This window comes from Dermacentor andersoni, chromosome 11 (genome assembly GCF_023375885.2).
Source record: "Dermacentor andersoni chromosome 11, qqDerAnde1_hic_scaffold, whole genome shotgun sequence".
Taxonomy (NCBI): domain Eukaryota; kingdom Metazoa; phylum Arthropoda; class Arachnida; order Ixodida; family Ixodidae; genus Dermacentor; species Dermacentor andersoni.
In genome coordinates this window covers 11,324,980-11,344,026 of record NC_092824.1, presented here as the reverse complement: position 1 = coordinate 11,344,026, position 19,047 = coordinate 11,324,980, and the positions used below count along the sequence as shown (strand labels likewise).

General features: G+C 44.9%; 1 protein-coding gene across 1 annotated transcript in view; it reads right to left on the bottom strand.

The window, feature by feature from the left end:
• The window catches only part of LOC126517670 (uncharacterized), a 335,110-nt gene that overhangs the window by 214,301 nt on the left and 101,762 nt on the right, over positions 1 to 19,047 (bottom strand). The window contains exons 11-14 of the mRNA XM_055064291.2: positions 17,670 to 17,741; positions 15,106 to 15,195; positions 932 to 1,075; positions 77 to 153 (exon numbers count right to left, since the gene is read on the bottom strand). Of these exons, the coding sequence (XP_054920266.2) occupies positions 77 to 153; positions 932 to 1,075; positions 15,106 to 15,195; positions 17,670 to 17,741 (383 nt within the window). The remainder of the gene's footprint in view (positions 1 to 76; positions 154 to 931; positions 1,076 to 15,105; positions 15,196 to 17,669; positions 17,742 to 19,047) is intronic.

Here is a 19,047-nt window from a genome sequence, read left to right as displayed (position 1 = left end):
TTTATACTACTACAAAGTGATAGTTTAAAACTAGATATTACAGTACCAATCTTTAACAACAACAGCTGTGACTCACTTTTGTTGGTGTAGATGTCCACAAATCACTGTAATCCTCTTCATCAAAAAGGGCACCTTCGAGTGGTTTATCAGTGGCTGCAAACAAAATGCAAGCACTGTCCAATTGTAGAATCATTGACTGCTTGTGCAGAAAGACTTGTTGTTGGGCTGGTTGGTGTTTGCTTAACGACACATTGTAGCATGAAGGCACAATTAGGAAGAACAGACACACATCACAGGCACTAGTAACAACTTTTGACACAGGCGCTGTTAGCAAAAGTTGTTAGCAGCACCTATGACATGTGTATTTTCTTTGCAATTGCGCCTTTGCACTACAATATGTCATTAAATTGATCACTTTGTGTGGAAGTGAACACTAAAACATGGGGCACAAACAAACAGAGTATTTCCATGCCTGTCCTATATGGCACTAAATTTTTCACAATACTACTCAATGAAATAAAGAAGAACACTTTGTAGTATAAATGTAACGCATCACTACTACAACTGCTTTGTAGAGCATGCTGAGCATGCTGCAAACAATCTCTTTTCAATGTCCAGACAATATTTTAATCAGTGGACACGCATCAAGTGCAGTTTGCAGAAGGTAAAAATAAATACTCTGCATGCCATGTGCCGTGAAGGTCTAGGCATTGAGCCTGCTCCAATGTCCTTGCCTCACAATCTCACATCTCATTTTGTGTGTTTCTGAAGTTTATGCTGACTGCATGTCTTGAAAAGCTCAAACAAGGCTTCATCCGTATCTCCGCGTTTCCACAGCACTTTCTGGCAAGTTGTGCAGTTTGTGTTTACGTGCATTAGCTTCTGTCCACAGCTAGGTGACCACACCATACTGACAACGGGGCACACTCACCCTTTGGGGGCAAGCTGGCACTCTCCTCCTTCTCATTGCCAAAGACACCAATGCCAACTGATGCCTCCGGGTCCACCACTCCCTCCATGTTGGTGGCCTGTCCTCCTTGAGTCTGACTTCCAAGAAGCGCACTTCTAACTTCATCTGAAGACATCAAACAAATTTTCCCAATACAAATCAGGCACTCCAAAATACAGAACAAGTTACAAAAGAAAAATTTTTTTTGTCCTACATAGGGTGTCTGCCAAATCTGAGTTATTGGATTCACAGCTAATTTAGCAACAAAAAAAGGAGGGAAAAGACAGGCCAAGTGCTTTACCCACAACAGAATATGCATTGAAAACCCGAAATTATGTACAACGGAAAAAGCAAAGGAAATACAATAACAAACATTTTTTAACTGCACAAATTTCAAACGACCACCAAGAGAGCATGAAACAAGGACAGGTGAGGACTTGCAATGAACTTTTATTCCACAAAGACAACATATAAATACACCCCAGAAATCCTCCTCATTGGAGAACTCTTTGCCGTCGGCACCGACCGCGATCGACCTGTGTGGCATTGATGACCGCAGCGATGCCAAGTGCCGTGATGTGCATTCCCGGCTTTTGCCTATTGCGCAGATTGGCCTTCATGAGCTGACCCACAGGAACCACCACCCATAAAAATGGAAAACACCCTCTTTCTGGAAGAATACAGGAAAAAAAAAAAACTTTCTAAGCAACAGAAGATTGGCATTAAATGCAGTATGGCCCACTATTAAAACGAGAACCACATTGGTATTTAGGACAACTTCGCTATTTCTTCAGCTTCAGGGGGAAAATGCACTTGATTGTATTTGACAGACATTCTATCGATAAATATTTTCCAGACCTTTGTCTACAAACCGAGTTGTTATCAGTGGTCGCATACTGTTCCCTTTAATAAGAATAGAGCATACTACTATGTATACAGCGGAGAGGCTAACATTTTATATTCCTTATACCCTTGTTGTTTCTGACCAGGATACATTTGTCCAAAAAGATTGTGTCTGCATTGGTTTGTGCATAGCGCTTCTTTTAAGTGATTTGTTTTTATCTGTTGTTGACAATCGTATTTTCTCGTTACTTGGCAATAGTACTGTAGCTAAGATTTTATAGGTATTTCGATTACTTTCTTGTTGTAATGAAAGGTTCGAAGACTGAGGGGAGCGGCTCTGTTAAGGGGGGACACGGGTCGGTCCTTGAGGCCAAAAAATCGTGAAAAAAATGGGTTTCTTGAAAGTGGTATTCTCATGATATACAAACACTGCCACATGTTCTGAACGTGTTCTGAGCAAGCTTCCAGCGTCATGGATCAATATTTTAGCCGCATTATCAATTTATGTAACTGCTGCAAGCTATATTTTGACAGAAAGAAGCATAAAAAGGGGACTTTTTTCATGCTACGCCGCTGCTGAACGACGTATGCTGTCGCAGACATCTTGGTCGCGTTGGAAAGAACTACTTCTCTTCTTCAATTTTCCACCACATTTTCGTTCGTCCCCCTATTCGCTATTTAGAAATACTGAACCGAAAAAAAAAACCCCTTCGCCCATTCAGTGCACGTGCGATTGTCAGTCCTGCGATTGACTTAGGCGGCTGTTGGTGTCTGCTACGGCACCCTGATGTGCTTGAAAAGCGAACTGTGACACAATTTTGAAAGCCGCTAGCGTAGCGTGTAGTGATGTCGGAAGTTTGCCACTTGAAACAAGTTTGGCAAGAAAAGAAAGCGAGCACACTACAACTTCGAAAAGTGCTCCAACCCTGCCGAAAAACACAGCAACGACCACCCGCTGGCGGTTTCAAGTGACGGCTGCGACGCGGGATGCAGCGAACCTAGCGAGAGCGAGCTAGGCCTAACGATGTCGCCGGCCGATAGTGATTGCAAGAGCAGCGTTCGGCCTGACACAAAGATGGTGCAGCCAGTGGAATTGCTCCAATGACAGAAGCAAGCAGGGGAAAATCTCCAACAACTGGCAGGAACTTCTGCAATGAAACGGAAATTGGACATGTGTAACGAGCGTCAACGACAGTGCGGATGGGCTGGCAGAGATGGTGTCACGTTTTTATGTTATCAGTGCGGAAGCGATAATCGCTTTGGTCTCGCATCTAAAGTGCAGTCCCTGTGGCGGCTCCGTGACTTTTGACTCAGAGTGAGAATACGGCCTTGCCGTCAAGCTTCTCGCCATTTGTGAAAACTGCAGTGATGTTGCCGAGTGAAGCTCGCCGTGCGTGAAAAACAGCAAAATGGTCAACCTCTTCGTAGTGAACATTCTCGCCGCTCGTGCAATTGTGTTCACTGGAAATCGACAAACAGCGATGAACGACGTTTTTGCTGCAATGAATATCTCGCACCGTGGCCTTCATAACAAAATGTGGCAAGGCTATCTCAAGCAGAAGCTGGTGCCGGCATCGTCGTCTGCTGCCCAAAAGCTGATGAGCGCATGTGCGCTATCAGTGATGTCATTGTATAATGACTTGATACTTGCGAACTCTGGGAATATAGCGGTAACCTATGATGGCTCGTGGATGACACGTGGCCATTCGTCGCACATCGGAGTCGGCACAATCATCGAACTGTTCTCCGGACTTGTGCTCGACTACGTTGTCCTGAGCAACTTCTGTGCTGGGTGTGCGTGCGGCCTGAAACCTGGTGACCCGGACTACCAAGATGGAAGGCAAGCCATATGTGCCAAAAAAATACAGAAAGAAAAGCAGGAGAGATGCAAGTTGAAGCGGCGCTTATACTGTTCCAGATTCACTTCAGCTGCACAAACTGAGGTACACCACACTCCTCTCAGATGGTGATAGTCACACATTTCTTGCTCTCAGACAAGCCAAAATGTATGGCTTTATGCTAGTTGAGAAGTAACATTGCGTGAATCACGTCCAAAAAAGGATGGGGACAGCTTTGCACACTCTCGTTGCCAAACACAAGTGCTCTGCTACTGAAACACTTGTTGGCAAAGGAAAACTGACCAGTGACCTGATCACCAAACGCATTAAAATCTAAAAATGGGGATGTGAAGGGTATGCAGAAAGAAGGCTGTGATGGCAACATACCACCACATCACATAAAACGACAAGGTTTCAAACCACAGTCTTTGCCCATCTTGTCCAGACTCTTAGTGCTATCAGAATGCTGTGCAAGCAAAAAATGAGCCCATCCCAAAGCATCGATATAATTTGCCTGTCCATGTTTGTCAAACTCGTCTATCAGTGTACGAGTGCCTCTCAGAAGACTGCTTCAAAGGTGCCTGCGCAGCATGACCCAAAACAATAATGAATGCTTGCATTTTATGATTTGGGCATTGGCACCTAAGGAACAGCATGCCTTACTTTTTGCTGTTGAAGCAGCGGTGGCTGAGGCAGTAATGAAATTCAATTAGGGGGAATGAGAGAGATTCATCTGCCATACTCCAGGAGCTTCATTTGAACCCAGGGCTACCGAACAGCATGAGAATAGCCAGAAAGATAACTGGCGAGCCGCAGCATCAGCCCACAAGCATTCATCTGCAGAAAATCTGCGACAAGCCTTTAAAGAACGACATTTGGGTAGCTGTAGGCAGACAGATTACATCCGTGGTGGCTACTGACCATTTAGATATGTGGATATATCAATACTTTTTGTTACATTTGAATAAAAATGAGCTTGTCCATTTTTTTTTTTGCATTTTCTCAAAACATACATTTTTGAATATTTGCATCCTTCCGGGAGTGATTTAGCAGTAATCGGGGACCTAGAATTGTAATTTTGTTGCAGTACTGAGCTACATGAATAATGCACACAATGGTAGGACCAGATTTTTGTATCTCAGTTTTAATATTTTTTTATTGTCCATACATTAAACCGCCACTTTGAACCCATTTTGAACAGAAAGCACTTTGGTGTGCTGTATAATTGTTAATGGTTGTTATACCAAAAAACTAGTCCTACAATTGTGAAGCTTATGGTTCCTAGTATTCAGCTATGTGCCTAAAGCAAGATTTTGATGAGTAGTTTTTGCTCCATTGTTCCCAGAAACAATGCTACTTAATTTTAGTTAACTTTAGAACTAAGTGGCATATTTTAAGAACAAGTGCATATTTGGAATCAGCATAAAAAACTGAACAAGAGTGTGCAGTTTCGTTAAATTTGGTAAAGGTGGTCTTAATGAAGGTCAGAATACCCACTTCCCCACTTAAACATGTCCAGGGTGTTTTTGAAAAGTGTGCAGTAGGACTTAGTAAGTTCACGCGAGTTGCCAGTAGATAGTCACCTACAATTCTTCGATATTCGTATCATTCTAAATGATAGCTCCCTGTGTTGGATGTACTCTCCTAGGAGCAAGAAGCACTTGCTTGACCACCATTCAGCCCACTCCAAGTTAGTTAAAAGAGGCATAGCTACGAACTGCCTGAGAGCTGCTCTGGTTAAGCCTTCAGGTTTCCTCAGTGTTCAGCAACAAGCGAACCGTTTACGTAGGGCCGGATATACCAATGACACCTTGGTGTCAGTCAGTGAGAGCCTCATTAAAGAGGTGAAAGCTGACCTGGCAGCCTCTCGGTGCAATAATGCACGTCCCAGTGGGCACCCTGTGGCTATGGCATACGTACATGGGGTGTACCACCGCCTAAAAGAGGTGGCGAACAAGTGCGGCGTAGATGTTTTCTCAGTGCCACTAAAGCTTGAAAGAATGTGCAGGTTGGTAAACAATGCCGAGAGTCAAGGTACATGCACTAAGAAGCATGTCATCTGTTTTGTTAACTGATTGTGGGGTGGTATGAAAAATTCCACTTCCGTGTGGAAAGTGCTATATTGTACAAACAGGCAGGTGCTTGAATGACCAGCTTAGGGAGCACCTGAATGCTGTAAACATTCTACCAGGTGCTGGCCACTTGGTTGACTGTTGCAGAAGATATATTCATAAATGCTTCCCGCGTTTTCATAGCACGCAAGTGCTTAGACGGTTTGCCAGGCAGTTGGATAGGGGGAATATTTGAGGTGTTTTGCATTTCAAAAGCTGCTGATGAGTGCGTAACGCTCCATCACTGGTAAAGAAGTGTTGTACCTTGAGAAGAACCTGGTAAATGCTTTATGATGCCTTGTTGTAGGCGCTTTACAGCTTCATTGTGCATTTGGTTGTCTCCTATGTGGCACATTCGTCTATGCGTCAGTCTGCACATTTATTTGAGCATATGGTGGCCTCTTTGCATGTTTTCTGAATGAAGCGTGTCAGTTGAAGTCTAGCGCTCTGTCCTGTCTCACCCTTTTGTCCGTTAGTCTTGTTCGCACTAGTAACTTTGTCACAGCAACTACTATACATCTCAATTCACAGGTACCCAAGTACCTTATCTACTTGCATAATGATCGCACTTTTTTGTAAAAAAAATTGACCAAGCAATTGACAACCACGGCATCAATTCTAGGAACGCTAGAGGAGAGATATTGGTAGAATTCGCAAAAAGGAATAAGCTTTGAATGATGAACACCTTTCTCAGGAAGAGTACAAACAGAAAGTGGACCTGGAAAAGCGCTAATGACGAAACAAGAAATTAAATTGAGTTCATACTTTCTGCTGATCCCAGCATAGTGCAGGGCGTAGAAGCGATAGGTAAGGTAAAGTGCAGTGATTATAGGCTACCGAGGCTTAGGATTCACCTCAATTTGAAGAGAGAAAGAGTAAAATTGGTCAAGAAGAAGCAGGTCAACCTAGAGGCAGTAAGGGTAAAAGCAGACAAATTCAGGTTGGTATTTGCAAACAAATATGCAGCCTTAGAACAGAAAGATGAAGATGACGCAGAGATAATGAAGCCGTAACTAGGCTGGCTTCAGAAGCAGCAATTGAAGAGGGAGGCAAGGCAACCAGTAGGCAAGCTCTCCCAAGTAAGAAAGGTCAGAATAAAGAAACGACAAAGAATGGAAGTGTCCAACTCAAGAGATAAGATAGAATTCGCAGAACTGTCAAAACTGATCAACAAGACGAAAATAAGTGATATTCGAAACAATAACGTGAGAAAGACTCAAGAAGCCGAACGAAAAAAAAAAATGGATGCAGCCTGAGATCAGTGAGAAAAAAACTTGGCACAGGACGAACCAAGATGTATGCACTGAAAGATAAGCAGGGTAACATCATCAGCAATCTCGAAGATATAGTAAAAGTAGTGAAAGAATTCTATACTGACCTGTACAGTACCCGGAGGAGTCAGGATACCTCCATTAGAAGCAGTAATGAACAGGATACAGAGACTCCTCCTATAACTAGCGATGAGGTCAGAAGGGCCTTGCAAGACATGAAACGACGAAGAGCGGCACGAGAAGACGGAATAACAGTCGATATAATCAAAGATGGAGGAGACAATGCTTGGAAAACTGGTGGCTCTTTATACGAAGTGTCTATTGACTGCAAGGGTCACAGAAAACTGGAAGAATGCAAACATTCTACTAATCCACAAAAAGGGAGACGTTAAAGAATTGAAAAATTATAGGCCCATCAGCTTACTCCCAGTATTATATAAAATATTTACCAAGATAACCTCCAATAGAATAAGGGCAACACTGGACTTTAGTCAACCAAGGGAACAGGCTGCCTTCAGGAAGGGATACTCTACAATGGATCACATCCACGTCATTAATCAGGTTATCGAGAAATCCGCAGAGCACAATAAGCCTCTCTATATGGCTTTCATAGATTATGAAAAGGCATTTGATTTAGTAGAGATACCAGCAGTCATAGAAGCATTACGCAATCAAGGAGTACAGAATGCTTACATAAATAACTTGGAAAATGCAGAGGTTCTACAGAGGTTCTACAGCTACCTTAATTCTACACAAGAAAAGCAGGAAGATACCTATAATGAAAGAGGTCAGACAGAGAGGCACAATCTCTCCGATGCTATTCACTGCGTGCTTGGAAGAAGTATTCAAGCTATTAAACCGGGAAAGCTTACGATTAAGGATCAACAGCGAATATCTAGGCAACCTTCCTTCTGTTTGCCGATGACATTGTTCTATTCAGCAACAACGCAGACGAGTTACAACAAATGATTGAGGACCTTAACAGAGAGAGTGTAAGAGTGGGGTTGAAGATTAATATGCAGAAGACAAACATAATGATGAATAGCTGGGCAAGGGAACAAGAGTTCAAGATCGCCAGTCAGCCTCTAGAGTCTGTGAAGGAGTATGTTTGCCTAAGTCAATTAATCACAGGGAACCCTGATCATGAGAAGGAACTTCATAGGAGGACAAAAATGGGTTAGATTGCATACGGCAGACAGTGTAAGCTCCTGACTGGAAGCTTACCATTATCATTGAAAAGGAAGGTGCATAATCAGTGCATTTTGCCAGTGCTGACATATGGGGCAGAGACTTGGAGACTGACAAAGAAGCTTGAGAACAAGTTAAGGACCGTGTGCAAGGAGCGACGAAATGAAGATTGCTAGGTATAACGTTAAGAGACAGAAAGAGAGTGGCTTGGATCGGAGAGCAAACGGGTATAGACAATATTCTAATTGACATCCACAGAAAAAAATAGAGCTGGGCAGGTCATGCAATGCACCAGTTAGATAACTGTTGCATCATTAGGGTTACAGAATGGGTACCAAGAGAAGGGAAACATAGTCAAGGACGGCATAAGACTAGGTGGAGCGATGAAATTAGGACATTCACGGGCGCTAGTTGGAATCGGTTGGTGCAGGACAGGGGAAATTGGAGATTGCAGGGAGAGGCCTTCGTCCTGCAGTGGACATAAAGCAGGCTGATAATGATGACAACGACAATAACATGTCATGACCAGCATGTGATGTTATTGTTATGACATGGGATGCACATGACAAGTCATGCAATATATGTCATCTATATCATGACATTTATGCCATGTCATCCATGCCAGGTCATGCATGCATATTATTAATATGCTGATATACGATATATATTGCTACGGGGATGTTGGGAGTATACACAGACTATATTTACAATGTATATACAAGTAGTGTCAATGGAGTTAAGATGGCGGACTAGCGACAACATGCAGCAGCCATCATCTCGCAATCTTCTTCCTCTCTCTCCTTTTATCTCTCTGTAACAGGACCCCTGGGTGCTGAAGCGCTGTCTCGGCGCATGGTAGGCGAAGAACTGCGAGCGAAGTATGGCTTCAGCCACGAAACGTGCACAATGTCAATAGGCGGTGCACTTGAGGATGGATGAAACTGTAATGGTGCAATCTCATAATTGATGCCGTTAACTTGACGTAGGACTTCACAAAGCCCTGTGTAGCGAGAGAGAAGCTTCTGGGAGAGGCCGACCTGACGACGCGATCCACTTATTCCCTCTAGTCGTCGTCGGAAAAGGGCCAAGCAAGTCAAGGCCTACGCGAAAGGAAGGTTCAGAGGGAACTTCAATTGGATGGAGTCGGCCGACAGGTGGCAGGGAAGGTTTCTTCCGGCGATGACACAATTTGCAAGTTGCGACATAACAATGCACAGTGCGGTAGAGACCCAGCCAGAAGAACTGGCGTCGTACACAGTCGTACGTAAGCAAAACTCCAAGGTGTCCCGCCGTCGGTGCATCGTGAAATTGTTCGAGAACGATGGATCGCAGATGAGGAACAACAAGGAACAACTCAGGGCCGTCAGGGTTGATATTGCGGCTGTAGAGGATGCTGTCATGCAGCACGAATATGCGGCACGTGCGATCAGTGCTGCCAGATTGCACTCCGGCGATGATGGACTGTAAGGATGCGTCGCGTTGTTGTTCAGAGTGCATGTTGGTCATGTCAGTCAATGCCATCACGCAGGTCCTCGGATCATGCGCAGCAGGATCGGGAGGATCCATAGGGTGACAAGAGAGGCAGTCAGCGTCCTTGTGCAGACGTCCAGATTTATAGTTGACAACAAACAAAAATTCCTGGAGCTGCAAAGCCCAGCGACCAAGACGTCCTGTGGGGTCACGGAGGGAAGACAGCCAGCAGAGGGTGTGGTGGTCTATGACGACCGAAAACGTGTGGCCGTACAAATATGGCCGGAACTTGGTGACAGCCCAAACAAAAGCCAAGCTCTCCCACTCGGTTATGGAGTAAGTTCTCTCGGCAGGTCACAGCAGGCGGCTGGCGTAAGCTATCACGCACTTGGTAGCATTATGATGTTGGGTGAGAACAGCGCCGATGCCGTGGCTGCTTGCGTCAGTGTGGACTTCGGTTAGTGCAGATGGATCGAAGTGTGCAAGTATGGGAGGGGTGGTCAGAAACCCAATGAGAGCAGCGAACGCGTGAGCATGCTCAGGGCCCCATGAGAATGGCGTGTTCTTTAGAAGATCTGTCAAAGGCCGCGCAACGTTGATGAAGTTTTTGATGAAACGGCGAAAGTAAGAACATAGGCCGATGAAGCAACGCACGTCAGAAGCAGAAAGTGGCACAAGGAAACTGCGAACAGCGCAAACCTTTTTCAGATCAGGTTGTACACCGGATGCGTCGACGTGTCCCAACGCGGTAATCTGACGGTGCCCGAAGTGACATTTCGTGGAATTCAGTTGGAGGCCAGCTTTTCGGAAGACCGCAAGAATTGCAGCAGGTCGGAAAGGTGGCTGCTGAATGTGGGAGAAAAAACAATAATGTCGTCAAGGTAACAAAGACAGGTGGTCCATTTGTAGCCTCGCAGAAGAGAGTCTATCCTACGTTCAAATGTCGCAGGAGCATTGCATATGCCAAAGGGCATGACTTTGAACTGATATAAACCATCAGGTGTGATGAAGGCCGTCTTCTCGTGGTCCATTTCATCAACTGATATCTGCCAGTAGCCGGACTGAAGATCAATGGACGAGAAGTACTTAGCTCCGTGCAAGAGCAGTCCAAGGCGTCATCGATGCATGGTAGTGGGTAGACGTCTTTTCAGGTGATCTTGTTTAAATGGCGATAATCGATGCAAAAACGCCAGGTACCATATTTTTTTTTTACAAGGATGACAGGCGAAGCTCGAGGGCTGGCTGATTGTTCGATGACCCTTTGCGGAGCATTTTGTCCACTTCTGACTGGATGACTGCATTCAGCATGCGATACACGATAGGGACGCCGACGAATAGGATTCATGTCTCCAGTGTTGATACGGTGGTGAACAACAGATGTTTGTCATAAAGCCCTGTCGCTGCAATGAAAGAAGTCATGGTACGATTCTAGGAGGAGATGTATGTTTGTGGCCTGTGCAGAGGTAAGGTCAGGTGCAATCACCTTCGCGAAGTCATCCGTTAGGGAACCAGAGCTGTGAGCTGCAATTGGTGCTAAGAAACCACTCTCGGCATTCAGACTTTGAATGCCAACTTCGGAAGTATTAGTCACGCTGGCCAAGAACATGTTGGCTGGAAACACTTGAGGGCACAGGCTGAAATTCAGAAGTGAAAGAATGATGCTGTTATTAGTAATAGTCATCAGCGTGAGTGGAAGAGCAATGTTCCGGTTCAAAAGCATGTCGATGATGGGGCGAAGGACATAGGTATTCACTGTTGGGAATCTGTAGCTGTGCGGTCAAAGCGACGCAAGTGACTGCCTCAGGTGACAGACACACATCTTGAAGCGAACACAAGTGCGGTGGAGTGGTGCTCGGAGTATCGGCAACTTAGGCAGTTCCAACTGAAGAACACCGGTTGCACAGTCGATGAGAGCGGAATTATGGGATAAAAAGTCCAATCCAAGGATAACATCGTGAGGGCAGTTGTCAATCACAGCAAAGAAAACAGAAGTAGGGCTGCCGGCTATGCTTAAATACGCAGTACACATTCGAAGTACAACCAGCACGCTGGCGTCGGTCATACGAAGCACTCAGGCAGCTGCTGGGGTGAGGACCTTCTTTAAATGTCTACATAAGCTAGCACTCATCACAGATGCGTGGGATCCAGTGTCGACGGATGCTTGGACAGGTACGCCGTCTATTTTAACGTCAATTACACTTCTCCTTGTGGGCACAGACAGAGGATTTGCTGCAGTAGTAGGCAATGCAGCACTACCTCCGAGGGCTGCACTTCTTAGTTTTGCGAAAGGGTCCGGCCAAAATTCACAGGGGACGAAAGGCGATGTGGCTGTGGTGAACGGGAAAATGGGCGGCGCAGTTGTGGTGAATGAGACTGGTGTCCGCGTGGCAATGGTGAGCGACGCTACCACGTGTTCCTAGCATAGTTGTTGGCGCTGTTATACTCGGCGGTGGGCAAAACACTGCGGACATTTCCATCAAAACTGTTCAGGTTGGTCGGCGTGCGGGGTGTTGAGGGCCACAAGTTGTGACAGCATTGGGCGACATGGCCTATGCGGCGACAGGTGAAACATATCGGTTGGCCGTCCGCTGTTATCGCAACCCGACTGAGTGGAGAACGCTGCGAGAAGCGTCGGGGTGGAGCGAAAATAGTAGAAGGACATTCATTGGGTTGGTCACAGCGCAGACAGAATGTAGGTCAAAGTTTTTAAGTTTCTGTCGAATGGTGGCTTGCATGAGGGAAACTGAAGAAGGGGTAGCATTAGGGCTATATGAACAGAAAGCTGCAGGCGCCATCGTGCCCAGTTCACATCGAACGATTCGCACCATGTCCTGTGATAGTGACACATGCTGCTGTGCGGGCTGATCTTCACACGCCGCCATTGCGGCAGTATTGGGAAGCCTGGCACCAATGGTTACAGTTCGCGTCGGTCTTGGCCTGCTCGAATTTCCGGTACTCTTTGATGATAGCATCAACTGCACAGTATTTTTTGCACATGAGCAGATTAACCCTTTCGCTGTCACGGACATACCGGTACGTCATCGCGCTTCCCCCCCACGGTGTCACTGACGTACCGGTACGTTCTCTATCGTGCGTTCAAAATTTCACGCCTGAGCGCAAAGCTGGCACTCCTGAATTGGCCACGCCATCTGTTGACTCTTTCTACAAGTTCGTATATTCTCCCCGACCTGTGTTAACCCATGTATTGAAGAGTACGGTGCGACTGCCACTCCCCACTTTCTCTTTGCTGAGTGGCGCGGTGGCTCCGCGTTCGCTGGATCATGCGTCGCGCGCGTGTGTTTATGGGTTCAAGGGTTGTTCTGCTATCTCCGCTGGTTTGAAGGTTTTTATTTTTCTTCTGTTGGTGTGTCTGCTACGCCGCGTCAAGTTCAGGCGCACGTGCCCTTGCCTCTCCGAAAAGAGCGACTCGATTGCTGCTTTCGCTCTCTCGCCGAACCCTCGCTTCCGACTTGCAGCAGTAAACGTAAAGCCCTTCGAACTTTGTTTAGCCTCTTTCCATCTCCCTCTTGTCTTCTTGATCACGCAACGTCCCATTTCTCTCCGTTGTGCGGGCGACTGAAAGCGCATCCTCCCTGCGCGCGGTTACTTTCAGATGGCTCGGCGCGCGGGACCTTCGTCTGCTCATTGGAGCGGTGGCTCAATTCCGATTCAGAACACGAGCCGAGCTCGGATTCGGACTCGGACAGAGTCGCATGCGAGGAAGAGGGTTCCGCATCGTCAGATTCGGATGTTGAACGGATTTTATAGTCAAGCTGATGATGATGATGATGCTTACTAACAACAGCTGCAGAACACTGAAATGTGCATATTGCACTGACTATGTTATTTGTATACCAATCATAATCAAAAATAAATTGTGATGTTCATTCCCTGTTATGCTCGTTCCCTGAAACCAAGCCGACACTGGGGGTGCGTCACGGCCAGAAAGGTCCGACAGCGAAAGGGTTAAAGGCGTCGTCAGCAATTCCCTTGAGAACATGCCCTACCTTCTCAGCTTCTGTAATGTCGTGACCGGCTTTGCGACAAAGCGCCAGTACGTCCTGGATGTACAAAACATAGGACTCCGTGGGGGGATTGGGCACGGGAGGCCAGTTTCTGCTTTGCGGCAATTTTAGGGCTGGCTGGTTTGCCAAAAAACTCTTAACTTCTCTTTGCATTGGTCCCAACTGGTCAGCTCCTCTTCATGGTTTTCGAACCGCACCTTTGCCGTGCCTCTTAGGTAGAACAGCAGGTTAGCTAGCACAAGCGTAGAGTTCCTCCCATCTGTTGATTCCACTCACGCGTTCATATATAGGCACCCACTCTTCAATGTCGGTGCCATCTGTCCCGCAGAAAGTTTCGGGATCCTTGGGTTGCACAACCACAACCGAAGGAGACAGCGACGTAGGTGGCGACGGTGACATTGGAGGCGGCAACAATGTTGATCCCGTGTGCTCACTGTCATTCATGGCGAGGACGGTAATGCGATGCCCATTACGGAGCTCCGCTTCTAGCCATGGTACCCAGCACCTCCCACCAATATGTTATGGGGATGTTGGGAGTATTGACAGACTGTATTTACAATGTATTACAAGTAGAGTCAATGGGGTTAAGATGGCAGACTAGCAACAACACGCAGCAGCCAGCGTCTCGCGATCTTCTTCCTCTCTCTTCTTTTATCCCTCCGTAACAATATTGTTAAAGAAACGACCATAACGGGACCATGTCAATCATACTAGTTATGTCATGACATACATATGACATACATGCCTTGACAAATGTGTCGTTGCATTGGTGTCATGCCCCCCCACTGTTATGCCTATTCTGGTATATAGTCAGTTGACTAAACGACCCCGACAGGCGGGTGGGGCGGACAGATGGATAGCAGATAGACAGATACATAGACAGACTCAAAGCACGCGAAGTTGACAAGAAATACGTCATATTAAAAATAAACAATTCTTTTGATTCTAAAACTGAAACCTAAAGCACCTTGAAACGAAACCAGTAGTGTGACTTCACTCAATGAAAAATATGGGCTGATGGTAGAAATATAGCAGTCTAAAAATGTGGGTCAATCCTGAAGGTTGTGCAGTCCAAACAATGAACCACATGGTATACTACTGCGCCCAAGGAGACCTTGCCTTCCTTCGATGTCAACCACTGTTCACTCACGTTTCTTTAGTTATATACTAGTGTGCGTATAAGTTTCTGTTGTATTCTTTTACATACTTATTGTACATTGCTTGCTTCTAAAAACAATTCTCAGGATTAAAATCTTATGTAGCATCTTACATCTTTAGAACCAGCCAGCCCAAAAGGAGGAGATTTGTATTCATAATAAATGTGTGTCCGTGGCCTTGATAATTGCAATCCTGTAGGTTGGACCACATACGGTTCCAAATTACAAGGTGTCAAAAGCACAAATTTATCACCTGAGTGCGTGGACAAGTTGCCGCTCGCAAGATGACCATGCAGCGCTGCCTGTTTCTCTTGCCTCCAGGGCGCAGCAAGAGGAGGCACCCCTGCAACATCACACATGTGCACTGAGGAAGGAAGGCTGACTTTTAAACCATGCTAAAACATTCACTGTGATTGGGCTTGTGCAGAGTCAACAGGAGTTATTGCATCTGGAGTGGTACAGGCAGGAGGAAAGTCAGAGAAGTAAGTGATGTGCCATGTATATGATAATATAGAAGGCACCCAGCACAGATGAAGCGTACACACACATCTACCTCAGCAAAGAAAGCTGTGCATATTGCACCACTTGATAGAGGCCTTGTAGGCAGTGGCAGATAGTCAATAGGTTGAAATTAGCAGCATATATCATCAGGCCTGGATAGCAGTTTTTTTTTACCAACTCCTTTTGTTTTATATTAATTTATTCAATGAGAATGTACCTCAAGTGTCCGTGTAATTGCTATAAATGCAATTACACAATAATAAAATACAACCTTCGTTCTGAAAATGCCTTTTTGCAAGCTCTGGTCTCTGAGACTCGTTTCGCAGTGTGCTGCATTGTGCATCTCCCACTACTGTCAGCTCAAAGAAGAATGACCAGACGAGAACACTCTCACGAGGTTTTATACCACAAGACAACACTCTCTGAGCACACAGGCCACGTAATAAAAAAATAAAGTTTTCCCTCTGATCAGGGACATGTATACTGAGTGGAAGGTGGCCTCGTTGCTAAAAAAGGCTCAGCAGCAATTAGTTGCTGCTGCTTGGCCGCACAAAACTGCTTTTGCCTGTACTGGTCATCAGCACTATCTCAATGCTCTGCTTACAGTTGATGAGGAGATGCCAAACATCAATGCAGCAAGTCTGCAGGACAGCCTCAGGTTACATTAAAAAAAGGCACCTTCAATTAGTGAGACCTTCCTACTAACTCCCCTGAATTGCACCTTTTTGTTGTGGTCACACTGCACACCTTTTAAAACCCCTTCTATGTCAAGACACAAAAATGAGGTGATGGTCAACTGCATTCACCCTGAACTGCACACACACAAGGCACATCGATTTTGACTATGTGAGCCAAAACACAGCAATGGCTTTCTCTTCCCCATATTAACGTATACCTATTGACAACCTTGTTGAGCACTCACAGGAAGAAGTGCAATAGCAAGGATTCTCAACCACCGTCTTAGCACACTGCTATCTGTGGCACAACCAGTAGAGCAGAAAACAAAAATGTACAGAGTGAAAGAAAATACATGCTAACTGAAGTTGCATATTAGGTGGAGCAAAAAAGTGGTTTCTGTCAGCAAAGTTATTAAACTGCGTAAAGAAAATGTTTCAACATTTTAAAGACAGCCGTGCAAAGAACTCTTCGCCGTTCCCTCCAGTAACAGATTGCATCCGCCGTATTTCAACGTAGCGGTGACAGACGATGCCACTGTTTCATAGCAGCAGTGACGTTGTTCCAGATTTTGCACACATTAGATTTATCGAGGATGAATCAGGTAAGCATAATGCATACAAACATAGTATTAAACAAAATTCATTGTAAAATGCTACCTCTTTCTAAAGTTTCAGTGCAATAGTCAGTGGTATAGCTGTTTAGCTCAGAGAGTCCTGCGTTCATGGCTGTCCTAGTGTTTATGCAATGCTCAGTCTAGGAAAGTAACTTTGTAAAACACATACGAGATCAGTCCTCAAACAAGCATTGGACCGTCTCACAGTCTGCCATTCGAAAAAGCTCAAGAGACAGAGTATAACTTTCCGTATGTTTCAGGAAAGTATGGTATCAATTTCAGTGCAAAAAACGTAAGAACTAAAGTTGGAAATGTTAGAAAGTAGAAAGAAGGCTATGTTTAAAACTTTTTTATAGAATCTATATCATGATGCAGTTGGTATACAAAAGGAGAAATATATAGTAATGCAACCAAATTGAGTCACAATGTGTTGAATGCTCACTCAATGTCCAAGAACTGTGCCTGCACTACTCATGACTGGAATAGATTGTCTTCCAATGCCATTTTGGAACATTATCTTCACTCTATTGAAGAGATTTTACATTCTTGCTTTTATTTAGACCACCCTGAAGCCCATGTTTCAGCCAGTGTTGTTTTTAGACCATGTTGTCAAACATTCTTTTAGAGTATTTTCAAAGTTCTGTCAATAGTTACATGATTGCTTCATCAATAGTACCCCCCCCCACCCCAAATGATATTGCAGTTTTCATGCATAATGATAATTTGACAATCTTTTTTTAATAACCTTTTGATAATTTTCATGCAATAATGATTTACGAGGCAAAGAACACTAATGTACACACACTTGCTTAACTCCCAATTGCAGAAATAAATCACTCCCCTGCAATGCCTCACAATGAGACTGCAGTACATGTAAATAAAAGAAAATGCCAAAAATACACGGTGCTCAATAGAGCTAACAAAATAATGAATTTTGCTAAATTAATTTTTATTGCCTCATGCCCTGATAATATGCAGTGTTGTATAAATTCAACATGAAAGGAAGCAGTGGAAGCAAAATATACCTCCTAGGATGGACACACCTCCAACCGGAACTTTCTTGCCATCCTGTGTCAGCTTTGGTGCAGGAAGGTTGGCTGCAAGGCATTGTTAGCAACATCTATCATGAAGTAGCCACACAACTGAAGGCTCATTACTAGACTGCAACACATAGTTTAGGGGCATACAGTTTGTTTCCGAAAACACCCATGTAAGGGCATGCAAGTGCTCCTCCTTCCCTTGACATATCTGCTACTGCTCATACATGAACAGCCTGCAACCCTTTACGTACAACGGCTTCAACAGTTCTATAGACTTGGAAAAATGCCGAGGAATGGAAAAAAAACACAAGCACAAGAAAAGTACGAAGACAAAAAAGGATGACATTCCTTTCTTTGCAATCTTTCTTGGTCATGGTTCCCCACTCGTGAACGTGTACCAACATGCACAACTTACTCTGAAAGCCCCCCCCCCCCCCCCCTGCCCCCCATGCACTTATCTATAAATCTATGAAGTGAAACATTCAAGAACTACAGTTAAACCTAGATAAGTATAAATAATGGTCTTCAATATAATGTAATCCTTGATTAATTTAGCTATTCATAGCTTTATATCCATACAACATCCCGCATCTTAAGCCTAAATATAACCAAGTGGGTTAATCTACAATTTCAATATAACGAATTTCAATGCTACCATGAAGGAAGATCAAGGCAATAAATGGAAACTGCTCCAGGCACCGGTGGTAAAAGGGTTGAAATTACATGTGGTTGTTATCGAACACACCAGTCCAATTGTACACCACATGCCCGGCTAAGTGGTTCATTGAATAGCCGTCCATGGCTTCCAAGATTTGGGCGCACACTGAGGCCATTATCTCAGAGGCCATAATCTGGCAAATGCATTGGTGTTTAGCAAAGACCATTGGGGAAGGGGGGGGGGCACACATGTACAGGTGCATCGTATTAGCACATTCTACACACTATAGTGTGCACCTTACGCTCTTGCATCAGCGCCTCATATGGAGTTTTTGTTGTTGTGGCTAATGCTCACAATGTGCCTATTACAGCATGAGCAACGCTACCCTGCGGTACTAAACACAATGGTCACTCACTTGAGAACAAGGCTTGTATCTTGCAAACAATCACAATCGGTGTGAAGATAATGGATGTTGCAGCTTGGTTTGGGATACCATGGGGCCCCTACTCTCCGCGATCTTAAGGCCGAAAGAAGCTATCTTCGACTCCATGAAGAAAGGTCAAAAATTAATATCTGGGGTGTTACATGCCCAAACCATATATGATTATGAGGCAAGCTGCAGTGGGGGACTCAGAATTAATTTTTACCACATGGGGTTCTTTTACGTACACCAAAGGCACAGTATACAGGCATCATTGCACTTTG